General features: G+C 36.2%; 1 protein-coding gene across 33 annotated transcripts in view; it reads right to left on the reverse strand.

The window, feature by feature from the left end:
- Positions 1-23,309, reverse strand: part of Arpp21 (cAMP regulated phosphoprotein 21) — a 155,501-nt gene that overhangs the window by 109,936 nt on the left and 22,256 nt on the right. For 24 of the 33 annotated variants that reach the window (XR_010051318.1, XR_010051317.1, XR_010051316.1 and 21 more), the window contains exons 1-5: positions 4,090-4,233; positions 3,819-3,995; positions 1,957-2,120; positions 977-1,018; positions 154-240 (exon numbers count right to left, since the gene is read on the reverse strand). Coding sequence is in view for 30 of the 33 variants with exons in the window: in XM_023566514.2 (XP_023422282.2) it covers positions 154-240; positions 977-1,018; positions 1,957-2,085 (258 nt within the window). In the remaining 3 variants the exon portion in view is untranslated. Of the gene's footprint in view, positions 1-153; positions 241-976; positions 1,019-1,956; positions 2,121-3,818; positions 3,996-4,089; positions 4,252-11,308; positions 11,405-22,819; positions 22,844-23,309 lie in introns of those variants that run through there. The other 9 variants (XM_013156331.3, XM_013156329.3, XM_063260359.1 and 6 more) reach the window with 7 other exon arrangements.

Below are 23,309 nucleotides of genomic sequence, written 5' to 3' on the forward strand. Positions count from 1 at the left end.
TTTCAGGATCTCTCATAAATTAGGGATAAAGCAGGGAAACTATTTCTCTCTTAAATTGTATTTTTCTCCCCCAAAAACCATTTATTGTCAATTTAATCATGCACACAAACACAGATCTGGCCCATGCAGTTAACGATAGTTACAGGGGTGTACCTGATCCTGAAGACTTTCGCCTCCTGGTCTGGTGGACTCTTCACAGACAGCAAGGCTGCGAGTCAGTTTGCCTTTCCCTGCTCCTGACTGAGAATGGAGGGAGAAATAGGGGAAGAAAAGGAAAATAAAAAACACACAAAAGGCATTCTCAGGCTGTCCAGTCATCTCCAGACTTGCTTGACACTCTCAAGTCAGACTTTCAAAATCGAGCACCAGGTCTGCTGCCCAGTATGGTATACATGGGAGTAAGCTCATCTGACTGTTGCTGGGAATGGAGGGAGAGGTAAATGGGAGGGGATGGAGTTAGGCTCATTGTGCTCATCACATTGTAAATACAGGAAGAATGATCTGTGCTAATTTTATAGAAATATTAGGAGAAAAACTGACAAATATAACTTTCACTAAAATAAGTGTAGAGGGAATTCAACCAAGAAGATACAAAAGCTAAAGGATGGATACTAAAGAGTAGAATCTGTTTAATTTAAGGCAGAAACCAGTTGATGGGACTAAAACATTTATTGCAAATCTCACTTAAAATAAGAACAAAACAAGTGACTATTTGTTTTGTCAAGTCTCCTAGTATGAAAACAGGACAAACATACATTTGCAGCCGTTTGAGCTCTAAATGCATTGGTTAAACGTATATAGAGCAAGATAAAAAGATGCTCCTGAACACAATTGTATTCAAAACAGACAGCACCAGGACTCACCACAACATCTGCATACAGCCACTAGAACTCTTTGCAAACCCTTTAGCTATAACATGAAATATGCAGTTTATATCCATGCTGTGGTAATTTATGGAGCATCTCAAGACCCTTACCTTGGATTTTCTTCTCTCTTGATTCTGAGCCGCTAGCCGTCTCTGTTTGTCAGAAACAAAATAAACGAAACAGTAAAAGGACAAGCAAGTATGGGAGGGGGGAGAAAGGGGGACAGCAACACTGCTATCTATAGTAGAGAAATAAACAACAACAAAAGACATAAATACTCGAGAAGGGTTTCTTTTGCTCTAACTCTACAGAACTTGCAGACTTCAATAAGTTTGTGTGTGTGTGTGTGTGTGTGTGTGTGTGTGTCTCATTCCTTCCATTTTTATCTCTCTAACAAACATAGAGAGCAAAAAACCTAGCCTTGAGGTTCTTTCTTTGTTTTTGTTATACAAAGAGTTAATATCTTGTATTTATCACAAAAAATCCATACTCAGAGCCTATATGCAACTTCCACTCATCCTCCCTTTACCAAATCTTTGTCTTGCAAATCATAGTTCATTTAATCACAAAATTTTCTGCATCCTTCAGTGACTTGAGGCTCCTACTCCCAAGCCATCTTCTGCTGTTCTGACTCTAGCTGTATTTCTAGGGCATAAACTTGTTGACACTATAAGATTTAAACTTTAGTATGTCCATGAAGGTCAAAAGAACTCTTGTGTTTGCCATTTTTAGTCAACTATGAGCTGAATTTCTATCTTCCTGTGAAATAGTAGATCCATTTAAAACTCAGCATAAGCCTCCCTTTTGAGATCCTACAGTGACTGTTCCAGGTGAGACAGCAATTGGTACAGGAACACTGTAGGCAAATTCAATAAATGCTTTTTTTTAAAGATATTTTTCATTTTAAAAAATGGTTCAGAGCATAGTTCATGAAAAGTCTAATAATTGAGAAATTAGAGGGTTATTATTAAAACTTTACTAATCATTTTGTCAATGTCTTTAAAAAGAAGAAAAAAGTTTGTAAATATTCTAGATAAACAGGAAGAGGATAGCACAGAGCGCTGTATGGAAAAGGGTCTCCCCGGCTCACCTGCAACTCCAGCTTCTCCTCTTCATCCAGACTTTCTGATTTAACAATGCCATTCTCTGGAGTGGCCACCTCCTGCTCAGCCCTTCCTTCCTCCACTATGGCCTGGTTCAGGTCTCCTTGCTCAGACATCCTCACAGATGCAAATTAAAAAAAAGCCTTTTGCCCTAGAAGGTAAGGTACCAGAAAACAAAATCGGTGCAGGTGAAAAATCTACTATTATTGCTGAAATTCAATTCTCCCTTCATATTTAAGTTCAAATCAGTAACTTAGACATTCCCACTAATTTTGTACAGAAAGAAGAATAAACCAAGATGAAATCAAGTACTCAATGGACTCAAGAGTGGCAGATGAGGGTGTCTCCCTATAGGAACAGTTATGATACACCCTGCCATTCAAAGGGTCAACAAATTCTAAACAGAGACACAACTTCCACACAGTACAGTCCCATATCCCTTGCAAAATAGAATAAGGAAATGAGGGTGCTGCTCCAACTTTTGAGCAAATGACACTCAACTTCCGAGTCAAAAGGTGTTACCGATGGTCCTTAGCATCTCTAAGAAGACTCAAAACTAGTTTTAAAATTTCAACCATAGATTTACTTTCCTAGGTAAAAAAGTGCAGCACACTCTGCATAGGGCAAAAATCAACTGGAGAGATAATAGTTCAGTATAAATATGGGATCTAATGTTGGCTATACATCTTTCAGGGTCAACATTGTCAGTCTTCAAACTGACAGCTCCATTATTAAAAACAGGAATCCTCTCCCAGGCTCCTGCCAGGTAATGCTGCTGCAAGATTCTGTGGAAGGAAGGCTTTGGCAGGCGACACTAATGAAGCCATCACCACTGAACTCCAGCATTCCAGGCTCACAAGGGACTGCTGTGTACACACACTAGAAATGGCTTTTCAAAGTTAAAACCTGCTATTATTTCTTTCTGCCATGCCTCCTTAAAATCCCTGACACTTCTGAATTGCTGTCAAATGAGGCTCATGAATAACTTAGCATTTAATTACCCATTTTTTTAAGGTATGAAGAAGGAAGGAATAACAGAAGGAATGAGGGAGGGAAGGGGAACAAGTATAGTGAAAGAAATAAAAGAAGGAAGAGAGACACTAAAAGAAGGAGGGAGGGAAAAAAAGACTGCAGCTTAGAAAGCCATTCTTAAAAATTCCTAAGCAATGAATGTCCTATTTTCAGTCATTACAATGGTGATTATTATTAGACAACTCATTGCTTTAATATGCTCTTTGAGAGTACTTGATTGTCATTTAGTAACTTGAAATTTTTATTTCCAACTGGAAATAAGAAACTGGAGAAAAATAGACACCATAGCAATTTTTATTGCAAATTTGCTGAAATCTACCATGACAGAACAGATGGTATGTAATAGTATCTTTAAATACACAGGCTCATTTGGCAAAGGATTGTGGGAATGTAAGAGGAAAAGTTTTCCCAAAGGACAAAGATTTGGTCTGAGAGTGCACAGGGAGCAATCCATCTACGTTTGGCAAGGTTTTATCAGTGCATTTTTCTCAGATTTTAATGGCAATGAGTACACGTGCTTAACAAAATAAAAATTTCGATTTTTCAATAGCAAATCAAATTTTCTCCATGCTTTCAGTAGAGGGAGGAGAAAGGACTTCCTGTTGCCCTAAATCATTTTTGAAAGCGTTTCAATAAAACGGGTCATGTCCAGATTCAAAGCGGACTGAACAAACTGAGTTTAATTTTTCAAACCACAAGCCAAACGTCTTGCTCATGCCCATTATGGTTATAGTCACTGAACCATTCTCCACACAAGCAGGGACATGTATGTCATAATAATGAAATACAGATGAGGCAGATGAGAGCAAACCTGTACCTTTCGTGCAGAGTTTCTGCTGTAGGTCTTGGTGACTTACTAGCGGCTTCTGTCGTTCTACACCGAGAAAATCCACACAAATGATCAGAGGCAGCTGGAGTCCCATGTCCCCGTCAACAGTGCGGAATGCCCATCTCCATGTGGTGCCCCTACACACTGTGACACATCATCGTCAACCTGAAAAAAGACGAACAGTAAATAACAACAATTGTAATAATCATGGCAGGGCGAAGGACAAAACAGACGAGACTGGGCTTCTAAATCTAATGACCAGCTTCCAGCAAATCACGTTCACAGCGCCACTCAGTTCCACCTGTCTCAAGCTGCCTGCTTCTTCTCTAATGAAGGCTACAGCCGGCTGTTCAAGTCAGAACGGCACCCACGCAAGGAGCTAAAATTAACAATTGCATTATGCACCGAAGATTACTCACTTCAGTTTTAACCTTTTTTAGTGAAATCTCGCACTTTGTATTTTTTTTAAAAAGCATGCTTGTGTGTTTGCCTCAGTGAGAGTCAAGATCACCTATGAGCAAATTTTGCCTCTTTTTTAACCGAAGCTTTTGTTTTAATTATAGATTAATATTATACACTTTAACTCTGTGACTCTTTCTTTATGAAAGTTACCTTAATGAGGAATAAAGTTTTTTATTTAATGAGCATGATCTATAAAGTTTTTAAAGTGAGACAAGATACAAGAAAATTTTCCTGATGGTACGGCTGTGAGAGCTCTTTTCTCTCCACTTAACAGTTTGGGAAGAATTCCTAATATTCTCATTGCATAGTACACCCCTCCCTCTCCGTTAAGAGCCCGCTCAGCATTCTTTTTGACAGCAAAAAAAAAAAAAAAAAAAAAAACACTGTGAGAGGGATTCAGCAGATTTGCAAGCCCCTAGCCTGTTGAAAACAATCCACGCTATGATATGTACTTTCTTTTTCTCGCAACTCCTACAGGAGCAGTAGCGAAGACCGCTTGAATGCAAACATGAGAGACTGGGTTCCTAATAACGTTTGCCAAATGCAACCTGTATCTCTCCCCTTTTTGCAGTAAATCTATTTGAGTGTTCACCGGGTAGCTCCAAAAGCATACACACCTCTTCTGTCAAATCTCAGTCCATGAAAATACTAAGGGAATGGCCGCGATTTCCCTTGAAAACTCTTTCTCTCCTTCTAGAAATCCTCTCCCCACAAGCTGAAGTAGCAAGGCTGGTTCCTCACAGACACTAGTGTGACCATGTTAACAACATACTGGGTTTCAAAGTCATTTGCTGTGCAAGAGGCATACAACTGTTAAAAATCCAATCATTTCTGGATTTATTGATATTTTTGAATGGACAGCCAGTCTTAAAATATCAATCTTTTGTTGTTAGAAGGCTCATACTTTTTGAGTAACGAGCTAATATGAATTTAGAGAAAAATGAACTGCTACTCAGAAAAATTTAATTTTAAAAATTTTAGGAAGTTTTATCATGACCACTATATCTGACAATATTAAATAGTAATTGCTATGTCTTAAAATTAAGAGCTGTTTAATTAACAAACCTATTATCTAACATGCCTTAAAATAAACATCCATGATATACGGTATTACCAAATGCTTTTTGAATTCTATTCTCCTTTTCACAAGTTGAATGAGGTTGTCAACAATTATTGCAAAACTTTTGGCTTTTTCTGACTCTCATATTTGTGCAGGGAATTTTAATCCATCAGGAGAATGGCAATGCAGCTTAAAATCTAAGCCTTAGACACATTATTCTAGCTTCAGTAGGAGGATGCAAGATATAATTCTTTTCGTGAAGAAAGAAATAACAAACTGATATTCACGTAACTAGCTCAAGCGCTAACAGCCTGGATATATGGGTGTGCGTAATTACCAGGACACGTTTTGAAATAGCATTGAGCTCTAAAATCAGTGAGGTATTATTCTTGCATGGCTGAATCATAAAGTCATCATCCACCAAGATAGAAGAGAATATGGGCATATGGGAGTAAGCAGAAAGGAACATATGGATCACAAATATTTTTGTAACTGGTTAAAATTGTTCTCTTTGCTAAGAATGCAGGGCCAGGAAATCAGCCCTACTCCAGTTTCTGTTCTCCAAATTAATTCCAATCTTCCACTGCCATTTGATCTGTCTGTTTCAAGTTTTACTGCTCTGATAAAGAACAAGAACTATATATAATAAAATTTTTCTGCAATATTAGGTGAATACTGTGACCAAATTTTTGTTATTAGAATAAGAGAAAAAGAAAAAAAAGAGGCTATTTACAAATAGACCAAACTAAAACTTACTCTGGTTATTCTGGTGAAAACAGTATTGTAGCCATAATTGTGGGGGCATCACATAGCTATTCGCAGTGAAGAAAATTACTAAAATAATCACAACATATATCATTCTTACATTGTTTCTTATTTCTATAGATTGACTTAGAGTTGAAATAAAAGCAAGTAGGATTATCATGTGAAAAGGGGAGGGCACGATGAGCACAATAAAAGTACCAGGTATTCTGATTTTCATCACCAAGAACAAACTGTGTCCTAATTGTGTGGTGCATGAACTGTGTATGTTACGAACTGTATTGTTTGTGTGTTGTAAACTGTGTATTAATCACTGTGCTGTCATGTAAGCAAAGAAAGATTAGAATTTGATTCACATTCCGGCAGGATTTCCATTTCAGGCATATCTATGGTGAGAAAAAATAGCAATGAGAAATTTTTACATGAATTTAATTTCTCAAAGAAACTTTTTTCTTTTATAAGTACAAAAGACATCCAGTCAGGAACGCTACCCTTTAACTAAATTCCTTTTGATTTACCAAATATACAGGCAATACATAGGATTTTTGAGCTACCATAAATGACAAAATTACGAGAAAACTATTGTGGAGGAAGAGTTTAGGATAGGAAGCATTCATTTAAGAAAAGGAAGTAGGATTTTAGGAAATTGAAGTATTTTACATAAACATTCTTATATATGCTTGATCTAAGAGCCAGGCAGTTTAAAACAGAATGCCTCATATGTTTAAGTGTAGTAATTGAGATAGAAAAGTAATTTTGCTCTACATTTAGTAGGATTTCAACAACAAAAGAATGCATGAAAAGCTCTGAGCACAAAAGCAGCTCCACCATAATAGGAGTGCCTTTAACCAAAAGGAGATTTGATGTCAGAAAAAAAAAAAAAAAATATCTAAAGAAAAAAGTTCATGTGCCACTTCTCCATCTTTTAAGGAGTTTGTACCACCTTCTATTATGTACAAAGATATTCTACAATAAGACATGATATTTAGACCCAGTAACATAATTTCACTTCAATTTTTTTCTTCCTGAACATAGTATAGATAAAAAGTAAATAATAAAAAATACATCTCCAAAAATCAATAATAATAAAAAAATACATCTCCAAAAATCAAAGTCAGAAAATAATAGTAAATGAGGGGAAACCAGTATTCTACTTTAAAAATTTTCTTCTGAAACACTGGTGACAATGACACATTAGCAGAGATCTATAGATGTCACGTGCTATATTTGGTATTTGAATTACATAGGCATCCAATAAATTGTATCATCATACTAGCAGTCTGGTCTGTTTAAGATAAGTTTTACTATTTATCCATATAATCTGGACATGATAATAAAGAGGTTAGGTAGAACAATAAAGAGGTCAGAGAGCATTTGCAGTTCTATTAGTATCAATGCATGTGGAGTCATTATGGGCTTAGCAAAAGAGGATAACAAGCACCATTTCTTGCTGGAAAAGACAACTCTATAAATATTTCTCCCCAGAAGCTTACTTTGGATATCTTACAGGTACAGTATAAATTTCAGGTTGTCAATAAGCAATTTGGAAAAGAGAACTGGGTGAAACAAAACAACTGGTTGATATTTTTGTCATTCCACTAGACCAGCTTTTTTGTGTATTTTTCATGGCAGATAAAGAGAAATATCTGGCCAAAATCAATGACAAAGTGACTTGGATCAATGACCCTGCTGCCATGTAGAAACCAAGACCACTGTAACTAGTTGAGGGTTCTGAAATAGCCTTAGCTTTTATAAATCATGCAGTCTAATCACTACTTTATATTTGCAACACATTCTTTTAAAAGACTATGCATGATTTACATATACATAGGGTAGTGTCATCAACCGTTAAAAAGGAGTAAGGTTTGAAAGAATTTGAAGAATTTGAAACTGAAACTATACAGAGAACCTCTGAGCTGCAAAAACCTTGAAATAATTTAATCTGATGACATTCAATCCAGTGATTTGAACAAGATCTACTACTGAATAGTGGCAGAGCTGGATCAAAAACAGATATTTAGACTTGAGGAGTGTAGTTCTTTTGAATTATTCTTGTTTCTTTAATGATGCCTCCGATAGAAATCTTTACCTAACTCTAAGTAATTCATTTTTCTGATTCTTTCAGGAAGAATCCATACATTGTTTTCATTAACCTGCTCTTTTCTTTTGTTAAACATGAATCCACAAACATTACATAAGAACTTCATGAGCATATCTTCTGTTGATGGCCTGTGGGTTCCTTTCCTGGTTCTTTCCCCCCAAAACTTCACTTCATGGACATATTTGGACTTTCAGACGTTCTGCTCAATCTTTTATTCTGAAAATGTTGAAATTCCAAAAATCGTATGAATAAGTTGTGTGCTAGCAATGTGCCCAATTTTCTTCTTGCACACTTAGAGCTCATAGTGCAAACATTTTAAAAGCCACATGAGAAATCATGTTTCCCTGAGTCCTAGATGATATCTACCCAGGTTTTGAGGAAGACATGATAATTTTTAAATATCAAATGATTAATTAGAATGTATACTGATGTAGGAATACAAGCAACTGTTGGAAATGAGCACCCTAAATCTTGTAGCAAAAAGCCAGGTTCTCATATTTAAAGCAAGATGGAAATTTGAAGATAGTGATATATAACTTTGTAAAAAGAAAAATATTATTAAATGTCTAGATCTACCATGAATCTCAAAGAATTACAGAGTTATCCTGCATATTTCTGTCAGGATCATTGCCATGCAATTTTCCACACGGGGCATCCTACTTTAGGGATGACAAAGGAAAGTGATCTCCAGAATGATGCACTTGCTTGACTCATAGACACTAGGACTTCTGATTCCAGTTTCAGTTCTGATGAGCTAAGGCAATCCTTTAAATTTTCTTCTGTATTTAGATACTAACAAAATAATTCATATTTTAGTTTGAACTACTTATATTTGTAATACCCTGTATTGGAACAAAGATGTCTCAAAAACTTCATATTTTGCATTCTAGCTTGAAGGATTCAAAGTGTAAAATTAATCACAAAGAGAAAAGGCATTTTAAATGAAAAGAGAAATACTAATTTAAAAAATATAATTGGCATATCTGACATGAACTCTTTATTCCTAAGTTCCTGCAAGAAGTGAAAAAAGCACCTGTCATTTCAAAACAATGAAACTTAGCAGATGTGACTCAGTAATAGGTGCAAAAGTGGGAGCTAAATGTTTGAATTATTAAAATATTTCTTATATAAAAAAGAAAAAGGAAGAGATTTAACTAAGATGAATAAAAACAAATAGATGAGTTGTTGTTTTGTTAGATCTTTGACATGGTCATAAAAAGTCATTTGTTTTCTATATGTTAATTGGGAAAAAGGAGGTTTCCATTACCATGAGGCCTTTGATTTTCCTATGTAAATACTTATATTTGATGCTATGAAATTGCCTCCTGAGAACTGCTACTAGCAAATTCTTCACTGTTCAATCTAATTAAAAGGAATGAACATACAAATTTAGATTGCTCACCCATAACCCAAGTCCCTTCTATCATAAGGAAAACAGTGAAAGGATTTTCCCAAGGAGCAAAGGAATGGAAAGGCACTTCTAAAAAATAAAAGACCAGACTGCGACTCTAGGATCTGTGACTGCATGAGCCATGAGCATAGGAAGTATATTCCTGTCTCAGAGGGGAGGATGAGCAAGGACAGAGAGAATTTGTCAAAAATGTACACTGGTAGCCCACATAATATACGTAGAGTTTCAGAAGATACATAGATAAATAGAACTTCCAGTTGTGTAGAGTGGCTCTGAGCTATAATTTCTGTTAACATCATGACAGGAAGCCTTTTTATGTATTTCAATAAAGCAACATCACCTTTTATTGAGTAACAACTACACTTTATTGAATGCTTATTACATCATAATTTGGATCAGACTGTTTTACATAGTTATATGTTTTATCCTTAGATCAACTACATCTATTTGTTGCCACCCTACAGTGAAGAAGGCGGTAAGCAGCCTGCTTGCACTGTCTCTTTAATGTTCAATCTTGGATACTTCCAGATCCCAGCAATACAGATGAGTCACTAAGCAACTTTAAAATCTGGGCCAGTAATGAAAACATTTTCCTTCCACTATTTTATAAGCCACACAGCCATGGGGGTTGGAGGCAATTTTGCCTACTGTATTAAACCTCGTATTATGAATGGTGGCTGGTACAAAATAACACTTGTGGAGTCCACTGATGAAGGAAGCTTCAAGCTCTAGCTGTGGTCCAAATAGCAAAGGCTGTATAACTTTATACTTCGACTTCTCTGTCTTAAAAATCAAATACCCAGTCCCTCACAGGCCAATTAATAACTGTGGCCAGGCTAAATTTCTCCCTGAATTTAACTAACAGCAACTTGAACATATGCAAGGGCAAAATACTACATGCTTCTGGATCCATAGCTCTCCAAAAAATGTGTTCTGGTTAAGCTTTGCGATTTGGAGCCTATCCACTAAAAGAGAGCTGAAGCACATTTCATGGGCATCTATCATGTGGTTTTGGACTGGGAACTAGCGAAGGAGGGAAAGGGAGCTAGCCATTGGACAACCTGCTGCGCTAAGGACAAAAGCCCACAGACAATGGGATTTGAGAGGCAAACAATCTGGAGGACTAAAGCAAATACAGTAAAATAAACAACATACACATGGCAGATGTTACTGTTAGAGTTAGATTTCCTCAATGTCCCCTTGGAAGCTAATTTGACAATCTTAAGTGAAGTAATATATATGAATAACAGAAAGCAGGGGGTAGTGGGACAGGCATTCTCATGAAAGGTGAAAAGAAGAGTGATGAGAAAATAGAAAAATCACGTGCATATCGCTTTCATCAGACTCTTGGTTCTTCCTAAGTGAGATGATGAAGGAAACTGGGTGCCTCCTATCACTGGAGCAAAGTGCTAAACCTCAAATCCACAGCTCATTAGTCAATCATTTGAAAGATGAGAGGGTTAGTTTAGCTGATGGTTTCAGAGGTTTCCATCCATGCTCAGCTTGTTCCAAGGCAGAAACTTCATGCAGTAAGCACAGTAGAGAGCTGTTCAACTCACAGCATCCAGAAGCAAAGAACAGGGGGAGAGTCTGAGCACAAGGTGTGAGAGATCAGGTGTAAGCCTCAAGTCATGTCCACACCATGATTCCCCTAGGCACTCGCAGAGGGGTGCTTTCCTTACCTGTGAGGAGTCTCTCAATCCAATCAGGCTGACAATCAAGATTCAGCATAATTTGGCTCTCACAGCACAAGTTTGTAATCTTAGCATTCTGGGAGGCTGACAGAGGAGGAACATAATTTGGAAATCAGCCTGGCTAATTTAGCAACTTTGTGAGACTTTGTGTATAAATAAAGAATAAAAACGGCTAGAAATATAGCTGAGTACAAAGGCCCTAGGTTCAAATTCCAGTTAAAAAAAACAAGTCTAACTCTTACAGACTGCATCCAGCATCAATCAGGCGCATAACTTTTTTCTAGATAAAAAGCATAGCCCTAAAAGTACTACTTTTGTCTTTGTGCTTCTCTCAGTTGTTCCATAATGTTTATTTTTTTTCTGTGTGCTTACTCTCACAGGACTTACACTCGTAGTGGTCATAATTTGACAGTGTAGAAGCGATTACAACTCACCATACCTTTTCCACTTTTTTTATGCCACCTTTACTTTTGAAGCCTTTCTTTTCTCTGTGTTGCTTTCATTTGTCTACTGCTTACTATAGAGGTACATGCAATTACACACTGATAGCACTGAAGACACAGCCATAAAAAGGAGAAATCGACTTTTCTGAGGTCAACATATATGCTAGAACAACACTTAAATATCCAATGAATAATTCTTACTATCCTCAGATTTCCTGTAAGAAGGAGCATTTGAAATAGAAGATAAAGGAATGCATCTGGCATTGGCTTAAATGACTGACTGATTTTGTGTTCTAATAAGTAGCAGCATTTTTTGTGGAATTTTTCCGTATAATAAAAACAGTATGTAACAGAGTACCAATGAATAAACCTAGAATGTGTGTGCAAGCATTAAAGACACAGGGTCTGTGTTTAGTATCAAAAGGGCAGAAAAAAGGGAGGCAAAAGTGTTTCCTCTGAGGCCTCTTTCCCTGGAAGGCAGAAGAGCTCTGGCCTTTAGAGAGAGGATTCCCAGAGATGCTGGTAAAGCAATATGTAGTTTATAAAAGTAAATATTCAAAAGAATGTCTCTAACCTTTATTTCTAGACAACCAAATGTTTGGCTTCTGTTTAGGTCAAGTTATAAAATATAGTGTCCTAAAGAAGAGTTCCAGATGATGATGTCATAACTAAGTTTCCTGGACAGAGGGCCCCCAGGCCAGTGTATCCACAAAGGCTGCTTTGCACATAGCAGGAAGATGAGCCATAGCAGTTTTCTGAGTGCACAAATAAATATGTTCCAGTCAGGAGGACGTTTTGAGGAACCTTACAATATATTAGTGAAGGAAAGCTGTGTTTTCCCAATACATCCAGGATGTGGCTAGAAAATTTCCTGCTTACAGTATCTGAATTGATGTTCATGTCTGACTGTGTGAGGTAGTACATGAGCTCTGGGCCCATCTGTAGCAATGCTGACTGCACCCTAGATATCCTGTTTGTAAAAATAACCTCAAGGAAGCATGTGGCTGGCCATTTGAAGAGAGGAGCTGCAGTCTAAATATGGTCTGCTTCCTGCCATTCAGTGTCAGGTTTAAAATCATATAACCACTCTCAGCCTCAAGAAGCTGATGGGTGTGGGAATGTTACTTCCTCCCAGAACTCAACCTGACTTTAAGTACTTTTTTATTTTTTAAAGTTTTTTCTTATTGTATAGAAAGCATTTTTGCATGAAGAGACAATTACAGAGTCACGGGCATTTAAAATTTTCAGGTGACAGTATTGTGCCTCATGAACTCTTCTTGCACAAACCTTCTAACCAGATCTGTCAAGAGAAAATGCTTGTCTTTAGCAAATCCCTGAATTTTAAACTAGCTAATGGATGGCAATTACCTATTAAAACAACATTCTGTAAACTCTGAGTAATTAGAACTTGCTAGAATTACTTTCTGTTACTAAACGAAAGGGGAGGGCAACTTCTCAGACCACTCTGCATAAAGGCAATGGTAGAAATCATGAAAGAAATCACAAAACACAATGCTGATCTGGACTTCAGTCCCAAGAGATGCTGGTGTGTGGTACCAGGGCTGAATGGAATAGATACTACTGCAGAAAGAAGATTAAATTGCATGAAGAATTCCCTTGGAATTCCAGCAGATGAAGTCAAAGATTTGAGGGTTTTTAATTCATAGATTCCATCATGCCTCAGTTAAGGGTCTGAAAGTCTACTAGCTTCATACATGTGTGGCATGAGGAGACAAAATAAACTTGAAGAGCATTTATTTTTCAAAGACTTCAATAGAAGAAATCTGCTGATGAACTCAATGCAAACTGACATTTCAGGAAGAAGTACATGAAGCTAACTCACCCACTTTGATGTTGCTAACATGCAACCTTGCTCTTAAAATCAAATGTGATATCACATCCCTCCAACAAAGTAGGACAACTCGATCTCTGTATGGGGGCTGAATATTGAGTATTATCATAAGGACTAGAAATGTAAGACAGTGGAGTCGTTAGAAGTTTGCAGGAGTATATATTCAGGGTACAGATATGGAAATTTTCAGGGTGAGATTATCTAGCAAAGAACAAAACTTACTATTTTATATATCACAGAAACAAAATACTTGTCAGCCTTGTGTGATATCCAATACTCATCTTTTGAGTTATCAGCTTATTTGTGAAATCCTCGAGATTTTAAGCATAGATAAGGAATGAGAAGTCAATATTTGCATTCATAATGTATAGTAAAGCATTTTCAGAAGAAGATTCCTTTTCCTTGAGTTCTGTGTCCTTAATAAAATTTGAAGCTCTAATGTGGGGAAAATTACATGTTAAAAAAAATCATAAACTTTCTTTATTCTTAATAATAAGGAAAGAAAACAGGAAGCAAGCTGGCAGGCCCAACTGTCAAAAACTGCATTGAAAAATTAATATATAAAAGTGGAATATAGGATATTTAGAGAAACTTGTGATGAAGCCTTTAATAAATTTTAATTTTCGCAAATAGAGTTATAACTGTTAAGACAAAGAAGTCACTTAGCTCCTTAGCCAAGGGATGATTACTGTTCACAATTGTACAGTGAAAATATGATAGGAATACCATTTCTCTGTATTTGTTGAAGTATAATATTTAGGAAAATGTATCTTCACTTCAAACAATTACATATCTTCACTAAACACAGATGAGAAGATGTAAAGCAAGTAAGAAATAATATGGGATGCTGTTGCTTGTAAGTTATTCACATGATGACAAAAACAGTGAATTGGATATTAAAAAGGTCAAATAATGCTAAGCATAAATGCCTACTTTGTGTGTCGTGTGTGTGTGTGTGTTTGTGTGTGTGTGTGTGTGTGTGTGTGTGTGTGTGTTGTGTTATTTGAACCCTGGCTATTTAGAAATGTATAAACCACAGAACTCATATTTGGTGTCCTGTTTGGTTAGAAGCTTTTTGTAGAGTTTGGATATTTCTGTTTTCAATTCTAAGAGTGCTGGCCCCTTGCAGTTCATTCTGTATCCTGGCAGATACTATGGGTTTGGGCATGCCCACAGAGGCCAAGTCCAAGTCAGGTCAAAATTACTCTGAACTTTACAGACCTCAACATGAGTGACAGGGAGAGAAGTCTTCTAGCAGAACCCACTGTTATAGTCTACAGAGCAATCCACTAGATTCCCCAAGAAGTCAAATTTGTTACTTGCAAAATAGACATTAACTACTGCCCATATAAATGTGTCCTTCCTGCATACATGAATTCATTAAACAAATTTTTGAAAAAAAATTTTTAGAATGCCCTGGTTTAAACAAAACCCTCCATATTATTTAGCTTTCTCCTTTTATGATTGGTTGAGAAGCCTGGGTTTTGTTGCAGATTTTGCATCCTGGAAACATTATGAGACATAGGCTAAAATTTTTAAGAAAATTTCTCATAAAAGAAAAACAGAATTTTGATTTATTTTTCAAAGTAACTTATAGGAAAAAATGAGTAAATTTATTATCTTTGGTATTGTTTACCTTGAAACATAACTGAACATTTTAGGCATGTCGCTAGAAGATTTTTGGGTAAAAAAAAAACCTTAAAGACTAAACTTAACACTTAAACCCTGGAGCAAAAGTATATTTTCTGTTCAGCAATAATGAGCTCTTGATATCATATTCAAAACCATCCCCTGTGTACTCTTTATATATGTTAATAAAACCTCTTATCAGATACACATTCATAAAGGACTTTCTCTCTCTCTCACTCTCTCACTCTCTCACTCTCTAACTCTAGCTCTAGCTCTATCTATTCCTCTCTCACATATTCACACACATACGTCTCGGATATATATATATATATATATATATATATATATATATATGGCAATAAAATACAATATTAGCACATACTTCATACAGTCTTCCTTCAAAAGAGGTTTTTAAGCTCCTATTTTTTCTTTTATAAAAGATACACTTTTATATAGACGACTAATCCTTGCTCAAATGGATAAAAGAAAAGTAAAAATACCTTACAGTGAAAAATAGCTGCAGGTTTGTAAGGCAGGAACATTTTAATCCCTTAAGAGGAAATTTGTGTTTTCCTTTGAATTTCTGACTGTATGAATTTCTTGATTTTAAGAAAGTGCTGCAGGTGATACTCAACTTGTAAGAATAATACAGTTACCAGTATAGGCACATAGATACTACAGTCTCAGCATATAATGGTCTGCCTTTTTAAAATCAGTTACTGAGAAAGTAGAATATAGAATTTTGCAGATTGCAAAGGTCATGGCAGAGTGGAGGAAAAACAAAGTGAATGAATACAGTGGATAAATAATTAAAAAATGTTACATGAATGTACCAACACACCAAAAGGACTCATTATTCTACACTATTAATATGTACCATTTTTTGGAATCACTGGATATTTAAAACTATATATAATATATGTATTGTCAAAAAGTCTGCTTCATGGCTGATTTTCAAATTACAGTATTTCAGAGTAGTGCATTAATAATATTTCAAAACTGCATTACAAATTAAGTTGTCATGAATTATAATCCTGTTTTAGAAAGATTGCATTTTCTTTTATTTTTTTCTAGAAGAACTTTTATGTACTTTTTTCTCTTCCTTTAATTAAGCATCTCTCCAAAATGCATTAAGAATTAAGTGAAGCTACAATTACAGCCCAAATTTCAAAGGTCACTGCAAAAAGCACCTGCCATTTCTTCAGGAGAAATCTGAAAGCTACTTATGCTTCTTTCACAGACATCCTACTTAAAAGAAGGATTATTCTTATTTTTTGTATTGATACACTTAATAGAGGGCCTGGCATTCAGTAATGGCTTTATTAATAAGTTGTAAGATTAAATGCCTAATTATAATGCAAGACCTCGGTGATTTCATTTTCAAGCTAACAATTAGTTACCCGTTATCATTATCATTGCTAGAAGTCAGATTTGAGATTTCATGTAAGAGTAAACTTAAACACTAATTAAAATAGGGTTAATTTAAAGTAATTCTAGTATATCTATTGAACTTTGTGCCTTTAGTTACTTTGAAAATATAGACTAAAAGTATTAACTCTTAAGTAAACCCATTTTGTAATAGAAAAATGTAAGTCACAGAGATACTACAGAGACAGTATATGCATACTTATTTTGTGTCATATTCTGGAATTTGAACCTAGAACCCTGGGCATGTTTAAGGATGTACTCCAGCACTGAGCTACACTTTTTCATAGACTTTGGGAGTGAGTAGAGATAATAATTACAATGTGCCTGTCAGTAAGTAAAAAAGGCATGGAAATGTAATGACGCTGGTCATTCAGATTAATAGAATCACAGGGGAGAGTGGAGATTATATGCCATTCTAGTCTTTCTAAATCTTTTTAAATGAATCCATTTTTCTTTGTTAACAAAACAAGTAAACAAAATATCGGGAAGTGAGAAGAAATAATTAATGAATTTAAATGCTTAGTGGCTGTTTTAATCATACTTACAAGTACATTTCTGGTTGCAATGTAATTATCCATTTAAATAGAAAAATGAGAAAGTGAAGACCATGCAAAGAATTGTCAATAAATGTAAAAGTGAAAAAAGTACATTTTATCATACATTCAATAAAGAAATTTATGTACAAAAATGGCATGTTTTAAATAAATATCCAAGACAAAACTAAAAAAAAGCCTAAATGCAAACCAAATAATTCAATAAAATGCTTAAAGAATCTCAAGACTAACCAAGTAATCATTTATATTATCATAAAATACATTTTGTATTTTACATAAATAACAAAATCAAAACAACGAATTTATTAAAAACCAAGTCAAGAATAACTGCAAGGATGCAATAATTCAAAAATATTTTTGTTAAATTGTCATTGAGTTGAGCAATTTTTTAAGCCTACTTCCTTTCAAAAGAATCAATCAAAAAAACTTCAGAGAAAATTAACAGTTTTTAAAGGGGACCCTCTAACTTCTAATTTAAAAAAAAAAATAGATCTTTCTGTTTAGTACATTGGGATTCAGGGTATGCGACCTAAGTGACATCTGTGATCATTTGCAGCAGTCTCCCTAGATATCCGTTAATCCCCTTTCCTGAGCAGGGCCATGTATGTTTGTCACTTTTCATTAGTTCTTGCCTACAGACAATTCTTAGAGTGGAAAGGCTTAAAGTGGAAAGGAAAGCTGAGGGTCTGAGGAGATAGGAAGAGAACAGATAAGGCACCTCACCATGGATAAAATCCTGGATGTTTTAGAGCCACAGTAGCCCACACATCTTATCAGGTTTCCTTTCAAAACTATTAATTAACAGAACAAATTTAACACCTTCATATATTCTGTGTAATTTTTTGATTACTTTGGTGGGAATGAGCACCACAAAGACAACAAGAATAAAACTCCACCCTTCAGGAGCCTCTTGGGGGACGTTGTGTGGATCATTTAAAGGGTTGAGTAGGAATCATTAAGCAACCCTTCATCAGCATTAGTTGTCATGAACTTGTGGAATATTTACCCAGAGAATTCTTTTCTTCTTTCACCAATACATGAAATAACCAATTTCCAAATGTTTGCTAAAAGTATCTTTCTTCTGAATGGATATGCTTATACTACAGAACATACCACTATGGCAAGTCATCTTAAAAGGTCTATTGACTATTGCTATGTAGAGTACATACATGTATAAGTGTATTTACACATTTGGATTTTGTGGATATTTGTATTGTCCATTTATAGTATTTTGCCCAGAATTTCCTACTTATTTAATTTCTTTATCTCAAAGAATAAGTTTTCATAGCCTGATCTGAGAGGTTTATTATTTATTACCATATTGAAAAGAAGGAGGAGGAGAATGAGAAGAAGAAGAAGACACTTAGGCCAAGGGCAGTGATACACACAATCTCATAATCACATGCTACATGCAGTGGTGCAGAAGTTATGTCTCACTTTTTTCTACTGCTTGTTTTTTTCAAGCTGCTTTTGTATATAGTAGATAGATAAATATAAACTAAGATATGTTTATATTAAGCTAATGCATGCTTAGTTAAGAAGGTCACCTAAGCTTTATCTTTTAAAATAATTCTAGATCTACACATTCTTCAGATTCCATAAAACTAACGTTTTATTGTCTGCAGTGACCTAAATTTTTTTCAGTAATCTGAATGCCAGAGATGTGTCCCTTAAATTAGGCTACACACACACACAAAATAGCAGATGCTTTAAGCCACTCAGAGTATGCAAGTGACACTCCTCTTGGTGCCTCCCTAAATGCCAGATCAGGCCACATAGCAGCCTGGAGTGGGTTTCAACTCAGAGAACAGAGTGGCAGCTGCTGGGAATTGGCTGCAGCTCAAGTCTCAGCTGTATTCTTGGCCTCCTGCCTCCTGCAAGATCTTACTAGAGGCGCGTGACCAAGGAAACAGCTGAGCCCCCACCTCAAAGAGGAAACGCAACCGCCAAAAGCCCCAGGCCACCTGCTCCAGAGCCCGACAACCAACAAAGTCTCCCTCATTTCACAGGGTAAAGCGGACTGCTGACTCACTCCTAGGCATGCCAGGGCCTTGCACTGAGGACAGAGTGAGGCAAAGCAGGACTTACAGGGACAGAGGTCATCTTAAACACCCTGGCAGAGCCATCTATGGACCTGAATTTATAGCACGACAGAAGTGATTTGAATGTTGTCAGTCTCAGGGCTCTAGTCAGAAAACAAACACTGCTTCAGATAACCTCTAAAGATCTTCCTTAAGAGCCTTCTTTCTTAAACAGAAATCGTGATTTTGGTTTTACATTGAATTTAAAAATTGCCATCAGCATAAGAAGCTGGCCAGGTCATTTTAAGGTTCGCTAGTCTTCAAAAGGAGAGTCCTCAGTTACACAATATTGTTACAGAAACGAAATGAACTTGTTAACTGTCCTGTACTTCTCTTGGTCTGATTTGGAGCATGGCTCTCTTCAGTGCCATGAGGCACTGAGTGCCCTGAGGCATCGGCACACATTCCAGGTTCAAAGCCAATCCCCACAGCCAAGCCTTAGGCCAGAACAGCGGAAATGGAAGTAGATGGCCCTGCACTGTTTCCCAGGACAGTGGGGTGGGCACATCACTTCTCAGAACCAACTCTGCAGCATCAACTGCACTCAATTCAGCACTATTAAGAGAGACATTCCTGACTTCAAACATTACATTATGGAATGTCACTCTGCTCTAAGGTCACACTTACCCTTCCTTGTCCTTGATTGGCATGGGAAGCTGCACATAACATTATTAAAAATTTCTCTGAAACAAGCAACGCAAAATATTGGGCTCTATCATTCATACACAGGGTTTTCTATCACAATTCTGTCTATTTTATGCGTATTTAAAAAAATTTCACGATTTAAGGTTTAATTTCTAAAATTTTTCTTTGGGGTTAAATCTTATTCAGATGTAAATGCTGTTCCCAAAGTGGGCTTCAGGCCAAAAGGAAGAGACTTTTTGTAGGTAATTTATTTCTGTTTCCAGGAAGAATGTAAAAGGCATGAGAACCTCTTAGCATAGCAACTTTGGAAAAACTGACCTATAACTGGTGAAGGCTTATACCTTCAGCCATTGTGCACAACAATTATTCTTCAATTTGAAGTTGCGATATATTTGTGTTAGGGGATTGTGAAGTACCTAGAGTTATATCTTTTTCTTTCATTTTATTTATTTTTTACTTTTTTGATAGACTTCAGCCAATGCACCCAAATCTCTCTTCAAAGACTTGTTGAAATTTGGACTGTCTCAGCTGCTGAGAGATGAGTCATCTCATACCACACTCTTACCTAGGGGAGTCCATATCCAGGACTTTCTGGCCGCAGAGCTTCTAAGGTCTTTCTGGCTGCAGAGCTCCCTGTGGGCGTCAGCAGAGGCTGCCTTCATCATTTGGCTTGAATTACAGCTCCAATTCTGTCTCCACCTAATCCTGGTTCCCTCTCTGTTGCTCCATGGTGTTGGCTCCAAGAACTCTCCTTAGTAAACATCCTATGCTAATCTCCACTTCAGCACCTGCTGCCTGAAACCCTTTGTACAGCAGCTCAGTACATCCCTTCAGAAGGCAGAAAATACTTTGCAGTGATAAGATAACCCAGGTTAAGGATTCCTTCTTGGCTTTAAACCACTGTCACCTCCACTAGGTCACCTTTCTAATGCCTGATATTTCATCATATTCCACATCTTGCATCTTAAATTTGCACACACAAGTACAAGTACAAACACTTGTTTGCCAATCAGTGCTTCTGGTTATTGGTTCATGGATGATCACATAACTTAATTCTGATAAAAATATGAAATTATAGTTTTCCCAAAATTAAGAATTCACATCCCATACATGAAATTTGATTTTTCATGTGTGTTTCCAAATGTAATCCTTAGAAGTAACCATAATGCTACATAATTTTCTGGTGGCAAATTTAATGGCTATTTGTAGATATCTCCAAATATTACAACTTTAATATCAGCTAACACTATGAGTAACACATAATAGGAACTCAAGACATCATGATAACCTATTAATTATATCTATAAAATGTTAATCAACTTATGCAAGTTATTTCTTTAGTCCCTCAGAATGACTGACATTTATCTTTCAGTATACCCATTATGCATATGTGACAAATGAAACTTAGGCCAAGAAAAATGCTGAAGGTCATACAAGTTAAAAGGTACCAAACGTGCCTCAGTTTCTCCTGAAAAAATACATGATTTTAGCAAACTTAAAAATTTCTGGGGAACAACCAGGAAATACTAGAATTAGAATTCTAGTTAAAATTGAATGCTATTAATTTTCTTAAACTTCATAGCTAATCATAAGAAATTGCTGGATGTTTGTCTTTCTCTCTGGTTTATTTTGAAGTTTCAAATATCCATGTAGAGCATGTAACAAAGTGTTCAAAAACAAAAGAGCAGCAGCTGAGTGCATCACCTCTCTGGAATCTCAGCATTGCAGAAGCCCTGGGCTTAGTCTCTTCGGTCTAAAACTAGATAGATAAATAGATAGATAGGTAAATAGATAGATAAATAGATAATAGATAGATACATACATACCTACATATATACATAGAGACAGACAGAGAGACAGATAACATAGATAGATAGATAGATAGATAGATAGATAGATAGATAGAGATAGTCTAAACAACTATAGAAGCATGTGCCATGTCATGTTCCTATATGCTGACAAGTACTCCAGGGGAGATAGGAATCTAGTCTATTCATCTGAAAAAAAGAGCAAGATGACGTCCATAAATAGTTGGCTCAGTCAGCAAAAGACGGCTTACTCTCTGCTATCCCTCTCTGCTTACTTTTGTATTCAGTAAGATTTTCAGATAATGACAATGAATCAATAAAAGAATATTTAGTTGTATTCCATAGGTTGAGGAAATTTGTATTTAAATTGAACAAGGTAAAGCTTGTGCTTACTTGGAGGGCATGGTTTTAATTGTCTGAATATTGTCCAGACAATATATATATATATATATGATCAAGTATGCAATCTGCACTTGCAATGCCAGTAGAGTTGAAAAGGAATATTGTCATACATTCTAGCAGGTCCAAGATGTCCTACTAGAAATCCTGAGAGGCATAAAGATAGTCTAGCATCTGCCTAGAAATTTATTACTCTTTAAAAACAAGAAATTACTTGGCCGGGGATTTAGCACAGTGGCTTAAGCACATGCCTATAAGTGCAAGGTTGTGATTTTGATCCCTGATATTAAAAAAACAAAACAAAACAAAACAACAAACAAAAAACCAAGGAATTGCTTGATTTAGCTTTCCAACTGCTTGTTGCTTTGCTTTTCAGTGAGTATGCTAAAGGAAGAATTCCAGATGAATTGTCATCAAGTAGTTCACTAATTTTCAAGGAAAATGGTTAGCTTAAACTATTTCATAATTAAAGAAAAAAGATTACTATGTCTCATCTCATAATATAACTAAAGTAGTATCCCTCAGGAAAGAACAGAAATATTTGCACAAAGTCCTTAGTCAAGGGTTGTGAATTCTCCTTTGACATTTGACAATTTCCCATCCGGAAGTGAATTTTGAAAGTGAAGTTAGTTTTTTAATTTTTTTTTTTCATATACATACTGATGAGTTAGAAGCAGCTGTCCTCCTTCCCTTCCTGAGACTCCAAGTCTGTAGCTCCTTCCCCATATTTTTCTCCAGGTGCTCCAGCATCCTATGGGAGAGGGGACAAGCTATGGCCAATACCAAACACGACTGGAAGGCGCAAGGTAAGGTGGGGTTGAGGTGGCTTGTTTAAGGTGTGGAATCAAGGGAAGCTGGCAGAGTCAGAGGTCAGACTGCTCACAAGCAGCAGGATTAGATCAGTGTAGGGAGCTGAAAACAAATGTAAGCAGAGACGGACAGCAGAGAGCAAGCTGTCCTCTGCTGACTGAGCCAACTATTTATGGATGTCATCTTGCTCTTTATTCAGATGTGTGACTAGACTAGGTTCTTATCTCCCCCTGGAGAAGATGAAGAAAAGCATTTCAGAACAAATAATTCAAAAAATCTTCAGTAATTTAGAAATGCACCTTATGATTATTTACTAAAGTACTTCTTGCATTGGACTTCA

This window comes from Cavia porcellus, unplaced genomic scaffold (genome assembly GCF_034190915.1).
Source record: "Cavia porcellus strain 051 isolate PalLab524CR breed Dunkin Hartley unplaced genomic scaffold, mCavPor4.1 scaffold_13, whole genome shotgun sequence".
Taxonomy (NCBI): domain Eukaryota; kingdom Metazoa; phylum Chordata; class Mammalia; order Rodentia; family Caviidae; genus Cavia; species Cavia porcellus.